Consider the following 24,388-nt stretch of genomic DNA (forward strand, 5'->3'; position numbering starts at 1 on the left):
ATATTTGAAAATTTTACCACCATGTACCAGTCCCAAAAGGTGTTTTCTTCTCCTAAGAACACACACAGTGTTTCCCAGGAGGGAGCTTCCGTTGCACATCAGCCTATTGATTTGGTGATCAGTCACTATTGCCCTAAACTTTAAAATGAGTTGTCTTATATTGAATGTGTTCTGCATGTGGCTGACTTTTCTAGTACATCTCTTGGGACATTTTGTTAACTCCTGACAGGCTATTTATTTGTAGCATAGCTGTAGCTCTGAAATCTATTGTAATCATTAGGTAGTCTTTCCCACTTCTGAAATTCTGCTACCATTTGTCCTTTCTGCACCCTATGTCATTCATTCTTAACACCAGATATCATATGGAATCAAGGAAGAAAATCAGCATTTCTCCATTGCAAGCCCATATTTGGAATCTAGTTGAATAGGGACACTGTTTAAAAGCATGTTCCAGTTTTCTGCTTGAAACTGGTTTTTGTGTGTTTTTGTTTTTGTTTTTTAACATAGCTGGCTACCTTCAGAATAATTCTCCATTCCAATTAGCCTATAAAAGGCAAATTTCTTGTTTGTTGTTAAATCCAGTTTAATAATCTTATTTTCCTACGTTTAAGAGAAAGATTTTGAGTTTTCATCTTCATGTGCTGTACTTGCTCCCTGAGGAGGAAATAGCAGTCATTTCAGGGGAATAATGCTCACAGAGAAGCAAGTGTGAGTGAGAACATTGTGGAGAAGAATGAATTGGATTAAGCCCTGCTGAATAAGAGATGGCATTTAGAGGGGAAATTTAGACCTACTATCATGCACTTCCTGGAAATACTTTAGTTGAGCTTTTTCTATTTCAAAATAATGCATATTCACTGGAGGCCTGGAATGAAAGTCAAAATTCTCCAGAGATTTAATTTCATGAAATTTTGCCCGATAACATACTTTCCCTTTCTCATAATTTTTTGAAGACTCTAAAATATACATATTAATAAGATTTTTTGATAGAAAATACTAAATCATTTTCCATCAAATACTAAGTATATAATTGCACATGGAACCTGAAGGATCCTGTGCCCCCAGTTAAACATCTAAACTCCTTACCTCCTATCTATGAAACGTGTTCCTTCCTTATGCTGATTTGTAAAAAATAGGGAAGGGGCCACTCCTCTACTCCGACCATGTAGTTTCTTTGCTTCTCCAAAATACCTTGCCCAGTTCTAACTTTTCTTCCATAGCCTGAATTAAACCTATTTTTTCCAGGCTGGAGCAAGGGAGGGAATAGCTCATTTTCCTGAGTTCCTTCTTGTCAGTACAGGGGATTATTTAATTTCCTTTCAGATTATAGAGTATACATGAGTCTCATAACTTTCATAGCTTATTCTAGTCTTGGGAATGACTTTTCATATAGTGCTAATGCTTTCCTGGTCATTTTTTATGGAGTCTGGGGAGTCACTTTTTCTGCATGTTCTTCTACTCACATCTTAGCCTAAAGTCTGTTATTTGGAAAGTTTTCAAGTTGAAAGAAGAATTTCAGCTAGATCATTTAGAAGTAATAGAAATGCAGAAGAGAAGACATATGAACCCAGAAGTTAGGAGAACTGCAATAAGAAATAATAATTTAATGATAGGAAATAGCAATTTAATGAAAGGAACTGCTTTGTTTTCATTCACCCTCTAAGAATGCAAATGCATTCTTTTATTTTGAACTTTAACTTTAGAAAATCATCCTTAAAGAAAATTTTGGAAAATAAAAAATTTTGTAGGAGATGAATACTGTTTTAAGTACAAAGGATTATTTTAATTTCTAATGACACTAACTCTGCACTCAGATCTTAGTTCATATCCTGGTTCTTCCACTTCCAGCTACTTAGGACTTCAGTGAAATTACTCAATCATTCAGCTTCAGTTTCCTCATCAACAAGGGAAACTGTTATTACCTGTATTATAGGATTGTTGTGAGAATGAGATGAAATAATTTACATAAGATTATAAGATGTTTAACATAAGGCATCTGGCATCTTATAAGCCTTCTATAAATCTTGGCTCTCATTATTTTTAGTATCACTGTCAGGTAAATGCTGACCTGGTATTGAATTATTGGCCTGGGACAAAATAGGAAAGAAACAGAGGAAAGGATGGTAGTAATAAATAGAATAGGAAGAAGCATGTATACAAATGCTAATGAGATTATAATTATATTGATATTACATATGAGAGGGAAAATAACAGGCAGTTTTATCTACCAAGAATAAAAAAGAAGGCAATATATGAAGTTCATATATAAAGTTTTATTCATATGTAAAGTTCAGATTTCAAATCATTCTGTTACCAAGTAAAAGCAAATTGAACTTTATAGAAAGTTGTTTTACATGGTATCAAATCATACCCCCCTCCAACTTTATTTGGAGACTTTCTTATCAATAAATCACATGTGAAACCAGTTTATTGCATTCTTTCTCTTTTAAATGTACATTCTTTTTGAGGAGTAGAGAGGTTATCCGTGTGGAGGGAATTTAAATAAAACTTTTTTTTCTGCAAGTAATAATTGGAGACATACAAGAATATTACCTCAGTAAATGAATGAAAATAGAGCACTCTTTGAGATGAGGAAATGATTATAGTACTTTTGAAATATTACAACTTGTTGTAAGAGATAAGATGTAAGTAGAAACAGAAGCTATATATGTGAAATACTGAGACATCAATCCTGTCTGCTAGAGGGTCTATGGATGGACCACCATCCAAAAGCCAGGGTCACATCCTGTACTGTTTTATTCCTCTAGTCATTAATTTCACAGAAAATCATTTTCATAGAAAATCAGTTTTTCTAGAAAATGTATGACCTAATTACTCAGCAACATATTCCCTATTCTTTTCAAAATTTATTTCAATTATATAGTGTGTAATAGCCATAATAAATGTACTGTTGTTAAAATATATGCTACATATAAGTGTCTACTATATATATGGAATCTGAATATCTATAACTTCTTCAACTGTGGGGGTCACCCTTCTTTTTAAGACTCATCTATAATGATCTGTCTGCCTATGACTCCTCTTTCATGAGTGTACAATGTCCAGTCCTTTTATGAGATTTGCTTCACAGATTTTTCGGATCCTTGGGAAATACTCATGTCCCACAAGCATGTCTGACCTGTGCTTGTATTCTCTCACTCTCTACTCCAACTCCAGGCTCCTCTGTTGGTCAGTTTTTGCCAGATTGTAACTGTTTCTCCGTGCTACTACTTTTCCCTCTTTATCACTTCAACCCACACCAAGCTCTAACATTTAACACTTTTTTTTTTTCCTGAAGGGCTGAGGATAGCTTAAGGAATTTAAAACACACAAAGAAAAATGTTTTAAAACAACAAACCAAAACAGTAGTCTAGACACCAAGGCTTTATTATAAGAAGTGAGATTTCTTGAGAGAAAAAGGGATTTGTGAGTTCCAAGGAACCAGAATTTATACAATAAATAATAGAGCAGGATAGAATACAGAATTTGATGTCAGAGCAATTTACCCAGTAGTTGTGAAGAAGATAAAAGTTCAACCATTTGGTAAGTGAGAAATGATATGAGAAATTTTACCTGGGATTATATACTACCTAAACCCTTGAGAAGGTCCTACTTCTCCTTCTCTGGACCCCAGACTGGGAAGAGTGGGAAAGTCAACAGAAACACTGATGAGGAAATGCAAGAATAAGGGACTTGTGCCCTATTGCAAGCTGATTAAAAACCTCTAGGTCAAACATGGTTCCCTGGTTTCAGCTTATTCATGGTTGAGGAAGTCTAAGCCGATGTTACTATAGTGTGGTCCACAAATCTGCAACTTATATGAGTAGATGGTTTTTTCTCCAATTCATTATTAGAATGTGTCAGAATCAATGCACTGGTTTGTTTATGGAAAAGGCCTTACTATGAAAACTGTCAGATAAACAGTACACCAAGTATTATATTTAATTTACATTCTGCTGCAAGATTATTATCTCCTTGTGAACTGGCACTTTGAATAGTATTTGTATAGACAGATGGAACTGAGGGCAGTATTGAATTAAATTATTTAAGAAAACTGATGAGAACATAAGTGAAGGCTTATTGTACCAGATATTAAACTAAGCATAAAAGCTACTATAATTAAAACAGTATAGTATAGGCACAGGAATATGCAAATAGATCTATGGAAAACAATAGAGAAACCAAGATCAGATCCATATGAAACAGGAATTTAATCTAAGAAAAGTGGCATTTTGGACCATTTGGGAAAACATTTAATACATTTTGTTTTGACATTTGGTTGTTTATGTTGGCAGAAACAAATGTTAAGTCCATTATTCGCCTCATAACAAAAAAGTAATTTCTATAGCATTAGCCTGCTAGGGCTATCATAACAAAATACCACAGACTGAGTAGCCTAAACAACAGACATTTATTTGCTTACAGTGCTGGAGCCTAGAAGTCCAAGATCAAGATGCTGACAGGGTTGGTTTCTGGTGAGACCTCTCTCGCTGGCTTGTAAATGACTACCTTCCCACCATGTCCTCACGTGGTCTTTTCTCTGTGTGTGAGCTGAAAGGGAGAGCTTTGGTGTCTCTTCATCTTCTTATAAGAACACCAGTCCTATTGGATTAGGACCCTACCCTTATGATTTTGTTTAACCTTAACCATCTCCTTTAAGGTCCTGTTTCCAAATACAGTCGTGTTGGCAGTTAGGGCTTCAACATATGAATTTTGAGGGGACACAGTTCAGTTCATAATATATGTGAAAGAAAAAAACAAATGTTTTGATGAAATTATAAGGATAATATTTTTAAAGAGTAAAGGCATTCTACCATATAAAACACAAAACACAAATCTAGAATCCATAACACAGTGCTTTCATCCAAGTTGTTGAGCATATCAGTCATTCCTTTTATAGCTGAGTTGTATGCCATTGAACGGATGTATCACATTTGTTCATCCATCTGTTGAAGGACGTTTGGAATATTTCCAGCTTGTATGATTATGACTAGGATTGCTATAAATATTCATGTACAGGTTTTTGAGTAAACGTAAGTTTTCGCTCTCTAAGGTTAATACCCAGGAGTGGGATTTCTGAGGCATATAGTAAGCATCTGCCTTACATGTCTCCACATAGGCCATGTGGGAAAGGCTTAACTACAGCAGATCTAAGTCTTGGCAGAATTCCCTGCGATATTCCTGGAACATGAGAGCATGCCGGAGCTTGTGAACAAGACCATTTTCCACCTGCTTACCTATCTTCCCAGGAAGCTGTCATGAGGCAGTTTCTTATCACCATCATGTTATTTGGCCCCTTTTGTTTCAGCATCATCCTTGGGGACCAGGGACATGGGGAGCTGGCACTTTTGCTCATCTTTCTTTTGCTTTCTTGTAAGTTATAAATTGTCTGGATCTAACAGGAATTTCTTGTTTCTTTAAAGACAAATCAGTCCTTTACCAGGATTTTGAATTATTTACATTTTTTTAGAAATTATGAATAGAGCTTACGTACATATTCATTACAGATTTTTGTGTGAACATAAATTTTTATTTATTTAAATTCCCAGGAATGGTATTGTTGAGGCATATGGTAAAGAAGAAACTACCCACCAGCACAATATGTGAGAGTTCCAGTTTTTCCGCGTTCCCACCAGAACTTGGTATTTTCAGGAACATTTAAATTGAGTTGTTTGTTTCCTTATTATTAAGTTTTGAGAATTCTTTATATATTCTGGATACAAGATCATTATCAGATATATGATTTATAAATACTTTCTCTAATTCTGAAGTTTATCTTCTCGTTCTCTCAACAGTGTGTTTGAAGAACAAAAGTTTTAAATTTTGTTGAAATCTAATTAATAATTATTTATTTTATGAAATGTGCTTTTGGTATCATATATAAGAACTCTTTATCTAACACCAGGTCATAAAAGTTTTCTCCTATATTTATAAAAATATTTTATGGGTTTACATTTCATATTTAGATCATGATCCATTTTGAGTTAAATTTTGGATAACATATGAGGTTTAGGGCAGATTCTTTTTGCTACGTAGGGATATCCAATTTTTCCAATATTATTTGTTGAAAAGACTACTTTTTCCTCCGTTGGATTCTTTTGCATTTTGTGAAAAATCACTTATCCATGTATTTCTAGACTCTCTATTCTGTTTCATTGATCTGTGTGTCTACCCCTTCACCAATACCACATTGTCTTGATTACCATAGTTTTACAGTGAATCTTAAATTTAGGTAGAATGATTCCTCCAACTTTATTCTTTTTTTTTTTTTTTTTTTTTTTTTTTTGCGGTACGCGGGCCTCTCACTGTTGTGGCCTCTCCCATTGCGGAGCACAGGCTCCGGATGCGCAGGCTCAGCAGCCATGGCTCACGGGCCCAGCCGCTCCGCGGCACATGGGATCCTCCCGGACTGGGGCACGAACCCGTATCCCCAGCATCGGCAGGCGGACTCTCAACCACTGCGCCACCAGGGAGGACCTTTTATTCTTCTTTTTCAAAATCACTTTAGTTATTCTAGTTCTTTTGAATTTTCATATACTTTAAAAAATCAGGCTGTCTATACCTAAAAACTTGTACTTGGAATTTGATTAGAATTGCAATAAATATAAGTATCAATTTGGGAACAACTGATGTTTTTACAATGTTGAGCCTTCCAACCCCTGAACATAGAATTTTTCCCAAATTATTTAGGTCTTTGACATCTTTCATCAGCATTTTGTTCCTTTCAGTGTAAAGATCCTGTACATATTTTCCTAGATTTATACCAAAATATTTTGGAGGTTTTGTAAATCATATTCTTATTCACTTTTGGGAGGATTATTTACCTTGTGCGGATTGGTGAAAATGTTCTCTGAGGGCAATTTGGCAGACTCTACAAATTTGAGAATGTACTGATCCAGCTTTTCCAGTCTTAAGAATCTATCTTACAAAAATATTTTCACATACGAACAAGGGTATAAAGATATTAATTACTATTTGTAATAACAACAAATAGAGATAAAATTTCTATAGAAAAGGATATAAATAATTATGATTAAGGTACATCATGGGTTCTTATGGCCATTAAAAAAGTGTGAGGTTCTTTCTGCGCTCACGCTCGTTGTGGTGTCACCAGATGCTCCCTCAACATGCAGAACAACACCGGCGAGTTCGTGGACCTGTACATGCCGCAGAAATGCTCTGCCAGCACCCACATCATAGGCGCCAAGGACCACGCGTCCATCCAGATGAACGTGGCCGAGGTTGACAAGGTGACAGGCAGGTTCAACGGCCAGTTTAAAACCTATGCCATCTGCAGGGCCATTCACAGGATGGGCGAGTCAGGTGACTCCATTCTCCAACTGGCCAAGGCTGACGGCATTGTCTCAAAGAACTTCTGACTGGAGAGGATCCTGGATGTGGAACGTGTGTTATAAATAAAGAGTGAAAACCAAAAAAAAAAAAAAAAAAAATTGTGAGGTTGATCTGTTGGTACTGATGTCTCGCATATGTAATTGACAAGTAAAAACAAAGCTTGTCACAAATAAATATATAGTATACAAATTTTTTGGTGTGTTTTAGTTTTAAGAGAACACTACAGAGAAAGAACTGGAAGGATATAGATAAACTGTTAAGTATAGCTCTCCATGGATGGAATGGAAATAATTAAAAGAGATTTAACATTTTACATGATGTATCTATATTGTTTGACTTTTTGTAATTAAAAATATAAAAGTACAGGAGACAGTTTATAAATGAAAGTGTACATGATTTTATTTTTTAGACCTTTATAAATCAGGAACTATTCAAATTTGGGATTAGAATGATTCCCAAATCTTTCAGGTAGAAATTTTGAACTACCATGAAATATGGTTCCAGATAATATGTTGGAAAGCATGGCAGGTTTGACCTTGGCAGGATGCTTAAGAGATAACAGGAGTTAGCATTTGATTTGTGTTATGATAAAAGGGTTAAAAGTTTTCAGGAGAGCTATCAACCAAATTTTTTATAATTTAATTTTATTTTATAAAAAAGGAATTACAAATCCAGGAGTCCAATATAGCAGTATTTTCTTAAAGTCTTAAGGAAATTTTTACAACTGTATTATTCTTAATTGTTCTTACATTTAACATTTAATTACTAAATTGTCTCTGAATCTAGACAATTTTTATATGTTTTCTTAGGCATCTAGAAAATATTTTTTCTCTTCTGACTTTTTTATTACCTTCTAAAACACATATGCCTCTCTCTCTTCTGTGTTGCATTCATTTCTCTAATTTCTGTGCCCTAGTTTTTTCCTCATCCATAAAATGGAGGTGAGCATTTTATTTATCTCATTGTACTGTTTTGCTGGTTAAATAAGGTGATACAATTCAAGCATAAAAAAGTGTCTGACACATAGTGACTGCTCACTAAATATTGTCTGTAGCTACTCATGTGATTATGCCTATACCATCTTAATCCATGCTATTGCAACTAGGACTATTATCATTACTACAACCAATTATTAATTAGATTTGCTTAAGTACTGTCACATACAAGGCAATGTACTAAATGTAAATATGTATATGTGTGTGTGTGCATGGTTATTTAATCCCCTCAAAGCTCTATGTGGTGTGTACTATTGCGAAGTCCTATTTATATTGGAGGAAACAAACACCGAAAGACCAAGTGATTAGCCCATAGTCACAAGGTTGGTGAATGCTAAAATTAGAAAAATCTTCCTAGTCTTACTTTATCTTCAAAAAAGCTAAGCTGTGACTTGGACAGGGAATTGTGGTTGGAATGATTAGGTTAATTAGGAATCTTTACAAATCTAGTTCATAAGCAACTTGAAAAAAAGGAATAATTAATTTTGAGCAAAGTAACTTCTCTAGCTTGTGAGAAAATGAGGCAGCATTTTAAATACTACTATAGCAGAATCTTAAACCCAGTACATTTTTCTTCTGCTGCTATTTCTTCTTTGAGAGGTGATGCAGCAGAACAAGATTTTTCTTTTAAGTGTAAATATTCTAAGAAATGTTTTCTCGGTGTTGTAAAATGCAATCACTTGCTATATTCTATGATGTTCCCTGATATCATCCCTGTCTACTCATTCACTATAAAATGAATATTTACCACTTTATTTCTACTAAACCTGAAATGTAAAACTCTTAGTGTTTCGCTGTATGGTGGCCCTTTAACATTAATAGAATAAAGTGAGGTCTAAAGCCTTACTGTGTTATACAAGAAACAATGGACAACAAACTGTTCTTTATATACATTAGATTCACTTTCACCTTACAGGTTATTTATTCAAACTGTATTTATATTAGCACTTCAAACAAAGTAGATTTTTTAAACTCTTGGAAAAGAATACCAAAACCTTCTACCATGTGCACTATCACTGCAAAAAAACAAAATGAGAAAATAAATTAAAATTGCATGAGTTTCTAAAAAGAGCTTATCCTTTTAAGATATTCTGCTGCCATCTTATATACAATTATTCGGAGGTAGGTTGGGCTGTTAACTGCTTTATTTTCTGAGCCGTGGAATGGAACTCAGAGTGGTTGAAGGTTTTGCTTTTTGATCATTAGGATGAGTTTTATAGAAAATTATTTAATATAGCAATTACATCTAAAAAATGAGTTTAAACTTAGACTACAACCCAAGATGGAGAAAAAGATAATTTATTTCTCAGTAGGAAATCTGATAATCAAAGCCAATGCTATCTTCCTTTCACAAATGAAGCCCATTATAAAGTTAGGCACTTTTAGTATTTTAGTGTCATTTGTCAACTCAGTTATTTCCATTTTCATGTAGAAAAGGATCAAAAAGAAATGCATGTATTCTTCCACAAAAATAGCAGTTTAACACTCTGTAGCACGTTATTATTTTAAAAGATATATTGCTAGACTCTGAGTCATTAAATTATTTCCCTAAAATAATGGTGTTGTCTGGAATCTAGATTTGCTGGACGAATGCCCTTTGGTAATGCAGTAGTTACTGCCTTTTGCTAAACGTTATAATTTATAGGAGCCAAAAAAGCACAGCTCCTGGAATTTCCTGGAATTGAAAAAGCTTTCTAAAGGCATTCATTTATAATTTTTTTACTTAAGATTATTTATTAAGCTAAAACTTTAACTATAAAAAAATCATTTTTAATTTCAGTTGTTAAAATGTCCAAATCAAGCAATTGAAAAACAAAATGACAACATGCCTCATATGCTTTTTACCACATTATACTGCATGTAGAAAAGGGCCCAGTGCAGTGCCTGAGATCTCCATTGTGTCGGTTCCCTCTTTCCCCTCCCCTCTTGCTTCTTTATTGGTTGGCATTTCTATACACTGCAGATTTCCAATCAGCACTAAAAAAAAAAAGCCCCAAAGCTCTACAATGCAATATTCACTGAATTGTCCCATAACTTGTGGATACAACCACTTCTTGTTGGTGCATGCAACCCCAGCACCTTTAATTTCCTTTAATTTATTTCTTTCATCTCTCATTTTATTAACCATTTAAAGGAAATATTTTCTAGGATTTTTAAATTTGTTTAACTACATGTGTATCAAAACTTTGTACAAAGTGTCTTTATATACTGGAAAAATAGCAGAATTTTTCTAAAATGTACAATAGGTATTTCTGCAAGAGAGTAAATGAAGAAAAATTAAATTCAATATCAGCCTTTCTAAAAGCAATCAATCCTTTCCAAATGTTTGCATTATGTCGTTCACACAAATAACTTGAGTTGAAAGAATTCTTAATTATTTAATCTTTGAATCGCCAAGTGGCATTTAGAACTACTGTTTATGAAATAGTGCTTATTTGTAAGAGTAGTTTAAAATGAATTGAGACTATAACTTCATTAATTTACCTAGTTAAATTTACAAGAATGGCCTTTCTTTCCCTTTTCTCCAGAATAATTTCTCCTTATCATTTAGATTTCAGTTTAAGCATAACTTCCTCAGGGAAGTAGCTTCCCAAATCTGAATAGATCAAATTCGTCACAGCATTTTTATCTCTCCTTGCAATTATCATACTGAAATTTTATTCTCTCACATATTAGACAGTAAGCTCCATGAAAAAGGAAACATTTCATACTTACTAAGTTTTTAGTGCCTGGCTTGGTGCCAGAGATGTTCATAGTAAGCACTTCCTTATATGAATGAATGAATGAATGAAAACGATCTGAATAAAATTTTAATATGAAAATTATGTTGTTGTAGTTTATACAGAGGAATCTACTTAGAGTAACAAACTCCATGTTTATCAGTAAACATTTATATAGCGCTTAGTCTGTACCAGGCCATATTCTAAGCTCTTTACATATATTTATTCAATTTATAGATGAGAAACTACATGCAGGAAAGTTGAGTAACTCATTTAATATCACAGATACAGTTAGATGAAGGTGGCCCAGGATTTAAATCCAGATAATCTGGTTTCAGACTATGTGCTTTTAATCACACTATTCTTATCTCAAAATCATTGAGATGGGTACAACTTAGTTTTCAAGGCCACCTAAAGAGTGGTCTTTTTTTTTTTTTTCTTTTTTTTCTGTGGTACGCGGGCCTCTCACTGTTGTGGCCTCTCCCGTTGCGGAGCACAGGCTCCAGATGCACAGGCTCAGTTGCCATGGCTCACGGGCCCAGCCACTCCACGGCTTGTGGGATCTTGCTGGACTGGGGCACAAACCCGTGTCCCCTGCATCAGCAGGCAGACTCTCAACCACAGCACCACCAGGGAAGCCCAAGATCGGTCTTTTAAATCAACATATAGGAGCCAGAATCCTCTGAAAAATTTGACAGATTTTATTTTATCAGCATTTAAACTTTTATATGAGCAAAGTAAGATAAACTTTGAGTGAAAAGACAAGCTATAGACTCAGAGAAAATACTTACCATGCATATAGCAGACACAGTGGTTCAAGTGTTTAAGACTGTTTTATATATAAAGTATTACTACAAATCAATAGAAAACAATGCACTAGAAGAATAGGCAAATATGAACAGACAACTAACAGAGTAAAAAGCACAAATGCATACAAATAAAAATGTATATCCTCAACTTTACTTATAACCAAACAAAATAGATTAAATTACAGAGATATAATTTTTCATGACAGTCACATTGAGCCCAGTTTACTCTCAAATCAGCTTCACTTCAGATATCTATACTAGAGATATAATTGTGAAAGATATGTGTACCATGACGTTTATTGGAATATTGTTTTAATAGCCCAAACTGGCAATAATCTAATGCTATCAATATGGGACATTGATAACAAAGTATGTTTCTGAGATACTGAGAAGCTTGCCTGAGGTTATATGAATTATAATATTTAATTATACTGTCATTTGATTTTATAAGAATGAAATGAGGTTTTGTGATTTAGTGGGAAGAATATTGTCTTGTTCCAATTCTGATATTGATTTTCTTTGAGGCATTGGCTAAGCATGTTTCTATGAAACTGTGATAATATAATTCTCATATTATTTATATATATTTTATAAACAGGCTTTATATATGTTCTTACTAACATCCCCTCATAAGTCAGTGAAATGAATCTTTTATTATTAAGAGGAAAATTAATCTTCTATTTTGTGATTTTTATCTTTTCCTCCGGTAACGTAATCGAAGCCATTTTCACACTCAGTGTTTTGGCTTATTAGCCAAACAATCTTTTATTATAGCCCATATGCTAGCTCTAATATTCAACATACACAATGTACAAACAGTTACAGTATCATTTTTATTTTCGCATTTTTAATTTGGTTAATTATTTTCTTTATTATAAGGAATCCCTAAAGACTAAGTCATGAATCTGAAAACCAAAATCTGCAGAAATCTGCATACTCTAGCCACCATATCACATTTCTTCGGAAATAACTAAATCTAAACAATTAGTCACTAAAACTTCATATCCTTTAATTTATCATGGTAACCTGGCAATTCTTTTTTTTCTCTTCTTCATGAAATTATTGTTTGAAAGATAGAAATAATATTACCATGTTTTAATAAAAAAGAGATTAGAAAATTTCCATCCATAAATAATCTCACTCTCCAAACATAAACATTACCGTGTTGATATAAATACCTGTTGGATTTCCCTGTGAATATATTCCATAAGATTATAATTAGAGTACATCCATTATATTAAAAAATACATACAAGTGTTCAAGATGACAATATAGGAACAACCTGAACTCACCTCCTCCCATAGGCAGACTGAGTCTACAGCTACATATGGAACACTTTCCTCTTAAAGAAGACCTAAAGGCTGGATTAGTGATGACTACACTGGACAAATTAGAAGAAAATAACAGCAGAGCAGTTAAGACAGGCTGGAACACAATCTCACCATAAACCTCACTCCTGGAGTGGTGACCCACAACCAAGAGAAAACTCAAAACCCGGAGCTTTTTTACAGAGAGCTAAGGGTTTGAATCCCACATAGGGAACCTCAACTTTTAATACCTGTACCTGAGAGATGATCTCCCAAAACATCTAACATTGAAAACCAGTGGGGCTCGCATCTCAAGACCCTAGTGATCTGAGAAACAACTAATAAAGGGCTCATGGACTTAGACTCACCTGCCCCAGGGCCCAGCTCTACAGCAGTCAGTTCACCCAGACTTAAACTGAAGATGCTTACCTGCTTATTTTAAAGCATTGGCCTGAGAGTCAGGCACCTCATTTAACACACACATCTAGGCGCTCTCTGGAATACTCTACAGTGATGGAGAATGACAGGTGCCATCTTTGTACTTTCTCTTTGCCTAGCTCCTGGAAGGGGCAAGTATTATCCTGATACTAAAATCAGTTGTATTGGTATCATATGAAGTATGAAGATAAACGAAATCTTTTTCTTTTCAATTGTCAATTTTTCTAGAACCATTTTTTGGAGAAAAGTTCTTGATTTTTGCTTAGCTATACCTCTTTTATGATTGTTAAAATCCTTTTACTTTTTGCTTGGTTAATTATTTTTGTTCTGCTATTGATTAATTTAAAAAACATATTAGTTCCTCCTTCTCCAAAACAATACACTTTTCCCCCCACATCTTTGTTGACCATCCTCACCTGTGGGTTTTTGTTTGTTTGTTTTTTGTTTGAGAATTAGAAAGACTAGAGGACTAAATCTAAGTCTGCTACTTCAAACTGTATTGAGCTTGGCCTATTCATTTAAGCATAGAAGTAACCTTTAATATTAGTTGCTTAGTTTATATCATCAGGATCTAATGGTTTAGGAGAGGAAGTTGAAAAGTAAATCAGCATTACAATAAGATATATAGAGTTGTCACAGGAATTGCGTATATTACACCACTATTTCTTCATAAATTCAGGTTATCTCTCTCTTTTTTTTTTTCGGTACACGGGCCTCTCACTGTCGTGGCCTCTCCCGTTGCGGAGCACAGGCTCCGGATGCGCAGGCTCAGCAGCGATGGCTCACGGGCCCTGCTGCTCCATGGCATGTGGGATCCTCCCGGACTGGGGCACGAACCCGTGTCCCCTGCATCGGCAGGCAGACTCTCAACCACTGTGCCACCAGGGAAGCCCTCACGTTACCTCTTAAATCCCTTAACATGGTTTGGCTTGTTTTTTTAATAATTATTAGAAAGATTCAGTATTGTATGAGGGTCTAGAAAGGTTTTTATTTGCTGACAAATTCTACATAATTTTATAATTTATAAAATGCTTTTATGATATATTGTCTATTGTAATTTTAAAACAATTTAGAACAGGAGCATCATTCCCATGTTTCCTATGAGGGAATTCAGACTGAGAGGTGAAGGGACTTTACATATTCTACCATGTTATAGATGACAGAGTTTTAACTGATTCCAAACCTTTCTACTGATTCTTTGATGCAGGACTTTGTTATCCTAATGCAATTTGAGAATTTCCATCTTTATTTAGACTTTTAGAAGTCATATTTTTCATGTTAAAGTCTTTGAGTGGTTAAATAATTGAAATACTGTATCATATGGTATTGTAACTTGTCATTTTCAAGTTGGTTTTATTTGAATTGGTCTTCATGGAACAAATGCATTAAAGGTGCCCAATAGTCCCAATGGTGTGTGACTACCTGGATCTCTGGTGTGAGACCACCTGTGTTGGAATCATTGTTCTACCACCTATTAGCTATGGAATCTCCTTGTGTTTCAGTTTCCTCATTTATATAATAGGACTAATAGTAGTGTCCACAGCAAAGGGATCTTAGTAGGATTAAATGAATTAGCTAAGCTCTTAAAACAGTTCTGGGTATATGATAAATTCTGTATAAATGTTAGCTATTATTAATATTGTTTATTATTATTATATTGTCTTCAAATTGGATATCAAGACACTAAATTGATTTATATTATTATCAAAATAAGCAATGCTAGGGGCTTCCCTGGTGGCGCAGTGGTTGAGAGTCTGCATGCCGATGCAGGGGTGGCGGGTTTGTGCCCCAGTCCGGCAAGATCCCACAAGCCGTGGAGCGGCTAGGCCCGTGAGCCATGGCTCCTGAGCCTGCGCATCCGGAGCCTGTGCTCCGCAATGGGAGAGGGCACAACAGTGAGAGGCCCGTGTACCTCAAAAAAAAAAAAAAAAAAAAAAAAAGCTATGGAACTTACCAAGCAAAATGCAATATTGAAGGTCCCCAAAGGCAGCAAGAAGTTCATGAAACCCATGGAAACCATATGTCTGTAATCCAAGAACCTATATTTAAATGTGGCACACTACTTACATTAAAAGCACACATAATAACTTTAGTATTTTACACAAAAACTCCTCATCTAACATGACACTTAAGTGAAACTGTCTAAAATGAAATTGTTAGGAAATGTCATTCTACGAAATCCATTATCTATTATGCTTTCCTAAGCCACACAGTTGACAATTTATAGCAATACTTATTAAAAATGTATAGATGAGAGTGATTATGTGATTTCTGAAAGTGAACTCATGTTATTTCCTAATTTCAGTGATGTGATCTTAGAGATGATGAAATTTTTATCTCAACGGTAGAAAAGTCCTCTTTTTAAAATAATAATTTACATTTAAGTAAAATACAATTATTCATGTCATTCACTATTTACCTAAGGATACATTAAAGGAGAAATTCAATCAGTCACAGAGGATTTAAAGGATTTTCCTTCTGTGGGACTCCCTTGGAAAACTTAGGACTTGCTCTTCTTAACCTTGCAAAATCACTGTAGATTAACTTTTGTTAAGATTTACAGCATCAGGGTTCCAGTGCTCTAGAGTTATTTAAAGTTAAGCATTAATCAACTCACATTTTTTTGTCATGAAATTCTAGTTTATAGCCAGCCATACTTTAAATTAGTCAAAACAGACTTAGATAATAAAAAAAAAACTCAGAGTAATCAGAATTTCAGAAAATACATTCCATATTACAATTCAGATATTACATCTTTTGCTGAAGTGATTTATAGTTGCTTTATTTTATTTACAGTAGTAAAAATATAACAATTCCAGTTAGACTTCCATATTGCCAATAGAAAAGTAGTTATACTTCCTCTAGTTAGATGAACTAAAATCAAGTTATGTAATCAAAAACTTTTATTGATTGCTTACTGTATAAATTTGCAATATTCAGATACTGGCAATATGAGGATTAAAATAATATGATTTTAGACCTAAGTGAGGTCAGTGGAAGGCTAGTACAAACCACAAATACAATGAAAGGAACATAAACCAAGATAGCACTGAAAGTTCATATTGAAAATATTACAGTAAAGAATTAAACAGAAATAATATATAGTAAAAATATAAAAATCAAGAAAAATATCTTTGTGCATCAGAAATTTATATATATATATATATATAAAAATAAAATATATGTATGGCAGTGGGAGGGAACTAAAGCCAAGGGTAGACTGGACTCCAGAGTGGAGTTTTTATTTTTTTTAACCCCCATGATTCAAAGCTTTCCCCAATGTGAAAGGAATTGCAGCAAAGTACATTGTATGAATCTGGTGGCTAAAGCTATAGCTTTTAAATTCCACTGGCCTAGATTGGGAAGAAAAAGAAAGCTAGATGGACAAAGGAGTTCTGAGAGACTGAAACTAAAAACATTAAAATAAAATGATCGATAGATAAAGTAAATTTAAATCACAGTATCATAGAAAGTATTAGTGACTTGAATGATACAACTGAGGAATTCACAAAAAATGCAACACAAAGAGATAAACAATGTAAAATATGTAGGAAAAAAATAAAAGATATGGAGATAGAGATTAAGAAATTCTAGCACATATCTCAGAGGAATCCCACTGAGAAAAATAAAAGAAAAAAACCCAAAACAACAACAAAGAAAACATTTTAAAAAGGCAGAAGAGGTAATGGACTTATGTAGAATTGAAGAGTAAAATAATTCTTCAAGTTGAAAGCTCATACTGAGGGCAAAACAAGATAAATATACATAATCTTTAACTGCTCACTGGAAACAAAACAAAGAAGTTAATGATAAGAACCAATTCTAAAAAACACCAGGAAGGAAATACAGAATGCTTATGTGGGGGTGGGGTGGGGTGTGAAGATTTACAGTAGACAAAAGAAACTAAAAGCAGCCATGGCTTAAAAGTTTTATGTGAAATTAACTATCAGCCTAGAATTTATATGTAGCTAAACTATCCCTAAAGACTGAAGGCAAAATAGGAACATTTCCAAATATTTAAACACTAAAAGTATTTACAGTGAACGGTTACTTATTAAGTATACTCTTCAGCAAGAAGAATGAAAGTAAAGAGAAAGTATGGTAATCACAAATGTTTTTGATGTATTGGTAAATATAAGTAATTGCTAACTTTAAACAAACCTACATTTTTATTTTCTAAAAAACAGGTTAAAGTGGAAAACATTTTAGCAGTATTAATTATAACTGAATATATGTATACCCTATGACCTAGTTATAAAACTGAGAGAAATATATGTATGTGATATCCAAAAGACATGTAATAGCCAAAAGTTGGAAGTAGAACAGATTTGGAAATTATCATAATAGCCCTAAGTAGGAAATACCCATCAACAGTAGAATTAATAAATAAACCATGATATATTTATACTCTGTGAAACTATAAAGCAATGAGGCTGAAACATCACTCACAATATAAATTTTTTTCCACAAACATAATATTGAGTGAAAGAAGACAGGAAAGAATGCATAGTAAGTGATTTAATTGATATAAAATACTTCAATAACAATAAAAAAATTCTATGCTGGTAGAAGTCAGGATGTGTCACCATTGGAAGAGAAGTAGTTTTGAGGTAAATACAAGAGGGACTTTTGGGGAGCTATTAATTTTGTTTCTTTTTTTAAAATTTCTATTGAAATATAGTTGATTTACAATGTTGTGTTAGTTTCAGGTATACAGTAAAGGGATAAAGATGTAAATATATATATTCTTTTTTATATTCTCTTTCATTGTAGGTTATTACAAGATACTGAATATAGTTCCCTGTGCTATACAGTAGATCCTTATAGCTTACCTATTTTATATATAGTAGTGTGTGTATTTTAATCCCAAACTCCTAATTTTTCCCTCTCCACTCTCCCCTTTGGTAACCATAAGATTGTTTTCTATATCTGTGAGTCTATTTTTTGTTCTGTAAATAAGTTCATTTGTCTCCTTTCTTTAGATTTCACATATAAGCAATATCATATGATATTTGTCTTTGTCTGGCTTACTTCACTTAGTATGATAATCTCTAGGTCTCATCCATGTTGCTGAAAATTGCATTATTTCTTTTTTTGTGGCTGAGTAATATTCCATTGTATGTATTTATGTTTGTATACATATATACACATATACCACACCTTCTTTATCCGTTCATCTGTTGATGGACACTTAGGTTGCTTCCATGTCTTGGCTGTTGTAAATAGTGCTACTGTGAACATTGGGTGCATGTATCTTTTCAAATTATGTTTTTCTCTGTATAGATGCTCAGGAGTGGGGTTGCAGGATTATATGGTAGCTCTAATGTTGTTTCTCACTCTAAGTGCTGGTCATATGTGCATGTTTGGTTTGTGAAAATTCATAGAGCTGTACAGCCAAAATTTGTGCACTTTATACATAATATACTTTGATAAAATTTTAAAAAATAGAAAAAACTCAATAGGTAGAACTGAAATTTTTGGGGAAAAGAGCTAGGGAGGAGAAGGTTCAATGCATAGTTTAAATTTGCTAATATTCTTGTCTTATTTGGTAGGTAGGTGGGAGTTACTTAACTTTAATCTCTGGTAGAAATTATATGTGTATGTGTGAGCATGTGTGTGTATAGTTTGCTGGGTATGTTAAAATGTAAGGGTAAATATTAAAAGAATAGAAGTACATACCAGAGCTATACCATTTATAGAAGGGAAAAAGGAAGAGCACATGAAAATCATTCTAAGAAAGCAGGAGAGGAAAGGAGACCAAAAAGACCCCGCAAAAAAACCAAGCTAACAAAAACAACAAAAAAATTGAACTAAAAGGCACACTGAACAGAAAAATAAAGTAAGACAGTAGAAATCAATCTAAATATTTTCAATAATTATAATAAAATATAAATTGATTAAACTTTTCTGAAAGAAGTCCAAAATTATTATATTTGACTATAAAAATGGTAACTACCACTCTTGTAGGGAAAATATTTTTTAAAGACATAGAGAAATTAAATATATAAATATATATGCTATATATGTGCAGGGAAAATGTTAAAAGCTGTGTGTGTCTAAATATTAATAGTAGACAAAAGAATTTAAGGGAAAAACATCAATAGGGACTTTTTAAAAGAACATAATATGTTACGATAAAAAAACAGAATAATAACTTGTAGGCAGCTTTCAGAATAGATAAGGCAAATTAGAATATAGGGAGAAATAGGCAAGTTCAGACTCATGATGGTAGATTTTAATACACAGCTATCAGAAACTGAAATCTTTAATGTGCTGCTGGATTCTGTTTGGTAGTATTTTGTTGAGGATTTTTGCATCTAGGTTCATCAGTGACATTGGCCTATAGTTTTCATTTATTGTGGCATCTTTATCTGGTTTTGGTATCAAGGTGATGGTTGCCTCATACAATGAGTTTGAGAGTGTTCCTCCCTCTGCTATATTTTGGAAGAGTTTAAGAAGGATAGGTGTTAGCTCTTCTCAAAATGTTTGATAGAATTTGCCTGTGAAGCCATCTGGTCCTAGGCTTTTGTTTGCTGGAAGATTTTTAATCACAGTTTCAATTTCAGTGCTTGTGATTGGTCTGTTCATATTTTCTATTTCTTTTGATTTGAGGAATTTTTCAAATTTTTATTCAAAAGAATATTTTCTTTTCTAATGATTTGAGTCTTTTCCCTTATTTTCTTGATGAGTCTGGCTAATGCTTTATCAATTTTGTTTATCTTCTCAAAGAGCCAGCTTTAGTTTTATTGATCTTTGCTATTGTTTCCTTCATTTTTTTTCATTTATTTCCAATGTGATCTTTTCTATTTCTTTCCTTCTTCTGACTTTGGGTTTTTTTTGTTCTTCTTTCTCTAACTGCTTTAGGTGTAAGGTTAGGTTGTTTATTTGAGGTGTTTCTTATTTCTTGAGGTAGGATTGTATTGCTATAATCTTCTCTCTTAATACTCCTTTGGCTGCATCCCATAGGTTTTGGGTTGTTGTGTTTTCATTGTCATTTGTTTCTAGGTATTTCTTGGTTTCCTCTTTGATTTCTTCAGTGATCTCTTGGTTATTTAGTAATGTATTGTTTAGCCTCCATGTGTTTGTACTTTTTACAGATTAATTTCTTGTAATTGATATCTAGTCTCATAGCATTGTGGTTGGAAAAGATACTTGATATGATTTCAGTTTTCTTAAATTTACCAAGGCTTGATTTGTGACCCAGGATATGATCTAGCCTGGAGAATGTTACATGAGCACTTAAGAAAGTGTAATCTGCTGTTTTTTGATGGAAAGTGCTATAACTATCAATTAAGTCCATCTTGTTTAATGTGTCATTTAAAGCTTGCGTTTCCTTATTTATTTTCATTTTGGACGACCTGTCTATTGGTGAAAATGGGATGTTAAAGTCCCCTACTATGATTGTGTTACTGTCAATTTCCCCTTTTATGGCTGTTAACATCTGCCTTATGTATTGCTATGTTGGGTGCATAAATATTTACAATTGTTATATCTTCTTGGATTGATCCCTTGATCATTATGTAATGTCCTTCTTTGTCTCTTGTAATAGTCTTTATTTTAAAATCTATTTTGTCCGATATGAGAATTAATACTCCAGCTTTCTTTTGATTTCCATTTGCATGGAATATCTTTTTTTTTTTTTTTTTCTGTACATGGGCCTCTCACTGTTGTGGCCTCTCCCATTGTGGAGCACAGGCTCCAGACACGCAGGCTCAGTGGCCATGGCTCACAGGTCCAGCCACTCTGCAGCATGTGGGATCTTCCTGGACTGGGGCACGAACCCATGTCCCCTGCATTGGCAGGCGGACTCTCAACCACTGCACCACCAGGGAAGACCCTGCATGGAATATCTTTTTCCATCCCCTCACTTTCAGTCTGTATGTGTCCCTAGGTCTGAAGTGGGTCTCTTGTAGACAGTGTATATACGGGTCTTGTTTTTGTATCCATTCAGCCAGTCTATGTCTTTTGGTTGGAACATTAATCCATTTACATTTAATGTTGTTATCGATATGTATATTCCTATTACCATTTTCTTAATTGTTCTGGGTTTGTTATTGTAGGTCTTTTGCTTCTTTTTTGTTTCCTGCCTAGAGAAGTTCCTTTAGCATTTATCGTAAAGCTGGTTTGGTGGTGCTGAATTCTCTTAGCTTTTGCTTGTCTGTAAAGGTTTTAATTTCTCTGTTGAATATGAATGAGATCCTTGCTGGGCAGAGTAATCTTGATTGTAGGTTTTTCCCTTTCATCACTTTAAATATGTCCTGCCACTCCCTTCTGGCTTGCAGAGTTTCTGCTGAAAGATCAGCTGTTAACCTTATGGGGATTCCCTTGTATGTTAATTGTTGCTTTTCCCTTGCTGCTTTTAATATTTTTTCTTCATATTTTATTTTTGATAGTTTGAGTAATATGTGTCTTGGTGTGTTTCTCCTTGTATTTATCCTGTATGAGACTCTTTGTGCTTCCTGGACTTGATTGACTATTTCCTTACCAATATTAGAGAAGTTTTCAACTATAATCTCTTCAGATATTTTCTCAGCCCCTTTCTTTTTCTCTTCTTCTTCTGGGAACCCTGTAATTCGGTTTTTGGTTCATTTAGTATTGTCCCAGAGTTCTCTGAAATTGTCTCAATTCTTTTTATTCTTTTTTCTTTTTCTGCTTCATGGTAGTTGTTTCCACTATTTTTTTTTCCAGGTCACTTATCAGTTCTTCTGCCTTAGTTATTCTGCTATGATTCCTTCTAGAGAATTTTTCATTTCATTTATTGTGTTGTTCATCATTGTTTGTTTGCTCTTTAGTTCTTCTAGCACGTCTTGTATTTTCTCCATTCTATTTCCAATATTTTGGATCATCTTTACTATCATTACTCTGAATTCTTTTTCAGGTAGACTGCCTATTTCCTCTTCATTTGTTTGGTCTGTTGGGATTTTACCTTTCTCCTTCCTCTGCTGTGTATTTCTCTGTCTTTTCATTTTGCTTAACTTACTATATTTGGGGTCTCCTTTTCACAGGCTGCAGGTTCGTAGTTCCCATTGTATTTCGTGTCTGCCCCCAGTAGGTAAGGTTGTTTCAGTCGGTTGTGGAGAGTACCGGTGCCTGAGTTATGGTGGAAGAGGCTGGATATTGTATTTCTGGTGGGCAGGACCATGTCTGATGTTGTGTTTGGGGGTTTCTGTGAACTTATTATGATTTTAGGCAGCCTCTGTGCTAATGGGTGGGCTTGTGTTCCTGTCTTGCTAGTTGTTTGGCATAGGGTGTCCAGCACTGGAGCTTGCTGGTTGTTGAGTGGAGCTGGGTCTTAGCATTGAGATGGAGATCTCTGGGAGAGCATTCGCCATTTGATGTTACTTGGGGCCAGGAGGTCTGTGGTGGACCAGTGTCCTGAGCTCGGCTCTCCCACCTCAGAGGCTCAGGCCTGACACCCGGGCAGAGCACCAAGACCCTGTCAGCCACATGGTTCAGAAGAACAGGGAGAAAAAGAAAGAAGGAAAGAAAAATAAATAAATAAATACAATAAAATAAAGTTACTAAAATGGAAAAAATATTAAAAAATAAAAACGTAATAAAATTAAAAAAAGAAAGAGAGAAAGAAAGAAGAGTGTAACCAAACCAAAAAACAAATCCACCAATGATAACAAGCACTAAAACTATACCAAAAAATAAAAAGCAGACAGTCAGAACCCTAGGACAAATGGCAAAAGCAAAGCTATACAGACAAAATCACACAAAGAATCATACACATACACACTCACGGAAAGAGAAAAAGGAAAAAAAATGTATATATATTCTAAAAAAGGGAAGAGAGCAACCAAATTAATAAACAAATCTTCCAGTGATAATAAGCTCTAAATACTGAACTGTGAGAAACATAAAACCAGAAACTAATCAGATGCAGAAAGCAAACCCCAAATCTACAGTTGCTCCCAAAGTCTACCGCCTCAGTTTTATTCACTGTCTATTCAGGAATTCCACAGATTCAGGGTACATAAAGTTGACTGTGAAGATTTAATCTGCTGCTCCTGAGGCTGCTGGGAGAAATTTCCCTTTCTCTTCTTTGTTCACACAGCTCTGGGGTTCAGCTTTGGATTTGGCCCCGTCTCTGCGTATAGGTCGCCTGAGGGCATTTGTTCTTTGCTCATACAGGACAGAATTAAATTAGCAGCTTATTAGGGGGCTCTGGCTCACTCAGGCGGGGTGGCGGGGAGGGAGGGGTACAGAATGCGGGGCGAGCCTGTGGCGGCAGAGGCCAGTGTGATGTTGCAACAGCCTGAGGCATGCCGTGTGTTCTCCCAGGGCAGTTGTCCCTGTATCACGGGATCCTGGCAGTGGTGGGTTACACAGACTCCCAGGAGGGGAGGTGTGGATCATGACCTGTGCTTGCACCCAGGCTTCTTGGTGGCTAGAGTAACAGCATTAGCGCTTCATGCCCATCTCTGGTGTCCGTGCTGATAGCCATGGCTCGTGCCCTTCTCTGAAGCTCGTTTAGGCGGTGCTCTGAATCCTCTTCCTTGTGCACCCCGAAACAATGGTCTCTTGCCTCTTAGGCAGGTCCAGACTTTTCCCGGACTCCCCCCGCCCCCCCGGCTAGCTGTGGCACACTAGTCCCTTCAGGCTATGTTCATGCAGCCAACCCCAGTCCTCTCCCTGGGATCCGACCTCCCAAGCCCGAGACTCAGCTCCCAGCCCCCACCCACCCTGGCAGGTGAGCAGACAAGCCTCTTGGGCTGGTGAGTGCTGGTCAGCACTGATCCTCTGTGAAGGAGTCTCTCTGC

The 24,388-nt window shown here is 34.9% G+C and overlaps 2 protein-coding genes across 2 annotated transcripts in view; both read left to right on the forward strand.

Moving 5' to 3' along the window:
• Positions 1–24,388, forward strand: part of CTNNA3 (catenin alpha 3) — a 1,652,440-nt gene that overhangs the window by 1,200,956 nt on the left and 427,096 nt on the right. The window lies entirely within an intron of this gene.
• Positions 7,128–7,440, forward strand: LOC132485801 (small ribosomal subunit protein eS21-like). Its single transcript, XM_060092408.1, has one exon. The coding sequence runs from the start codon at positions 7,128–7,130 to the stop codon at positions 7,377–7,379; it is 252 nt and encodes an 83-aa protein (XP_059948391.1). The 3' UTR covers positions 7,380–7,440.

The sequence above is a fragment of the Mesoplodon densirostris genome, chromosome 1 (assembly GCF_025265405.1).
Source record: "Mesoplodon densirostris isolate mMesDen1 chromosome 1, mMesDen1 primary haplotype, whole genome shotgun sequence".
Taxonomy (NCBI): domain Eukaryota; kingdom Metazoa; phylum Chordata; class Mammalia; order Artiodactyla; family Ziphiidae; genus Mesoplodon; species Mesoplodon densirostris.

What these genes read in the sequence shown, in the direction of transcription:
- LOC132485801 (XM_060092408.1), top strand. Translation starts at nt 7,128, where the DNA reads ATGCAGAACAACACCGGCGAGTTCGTGGACCTGTACATGCCGCAGAAA.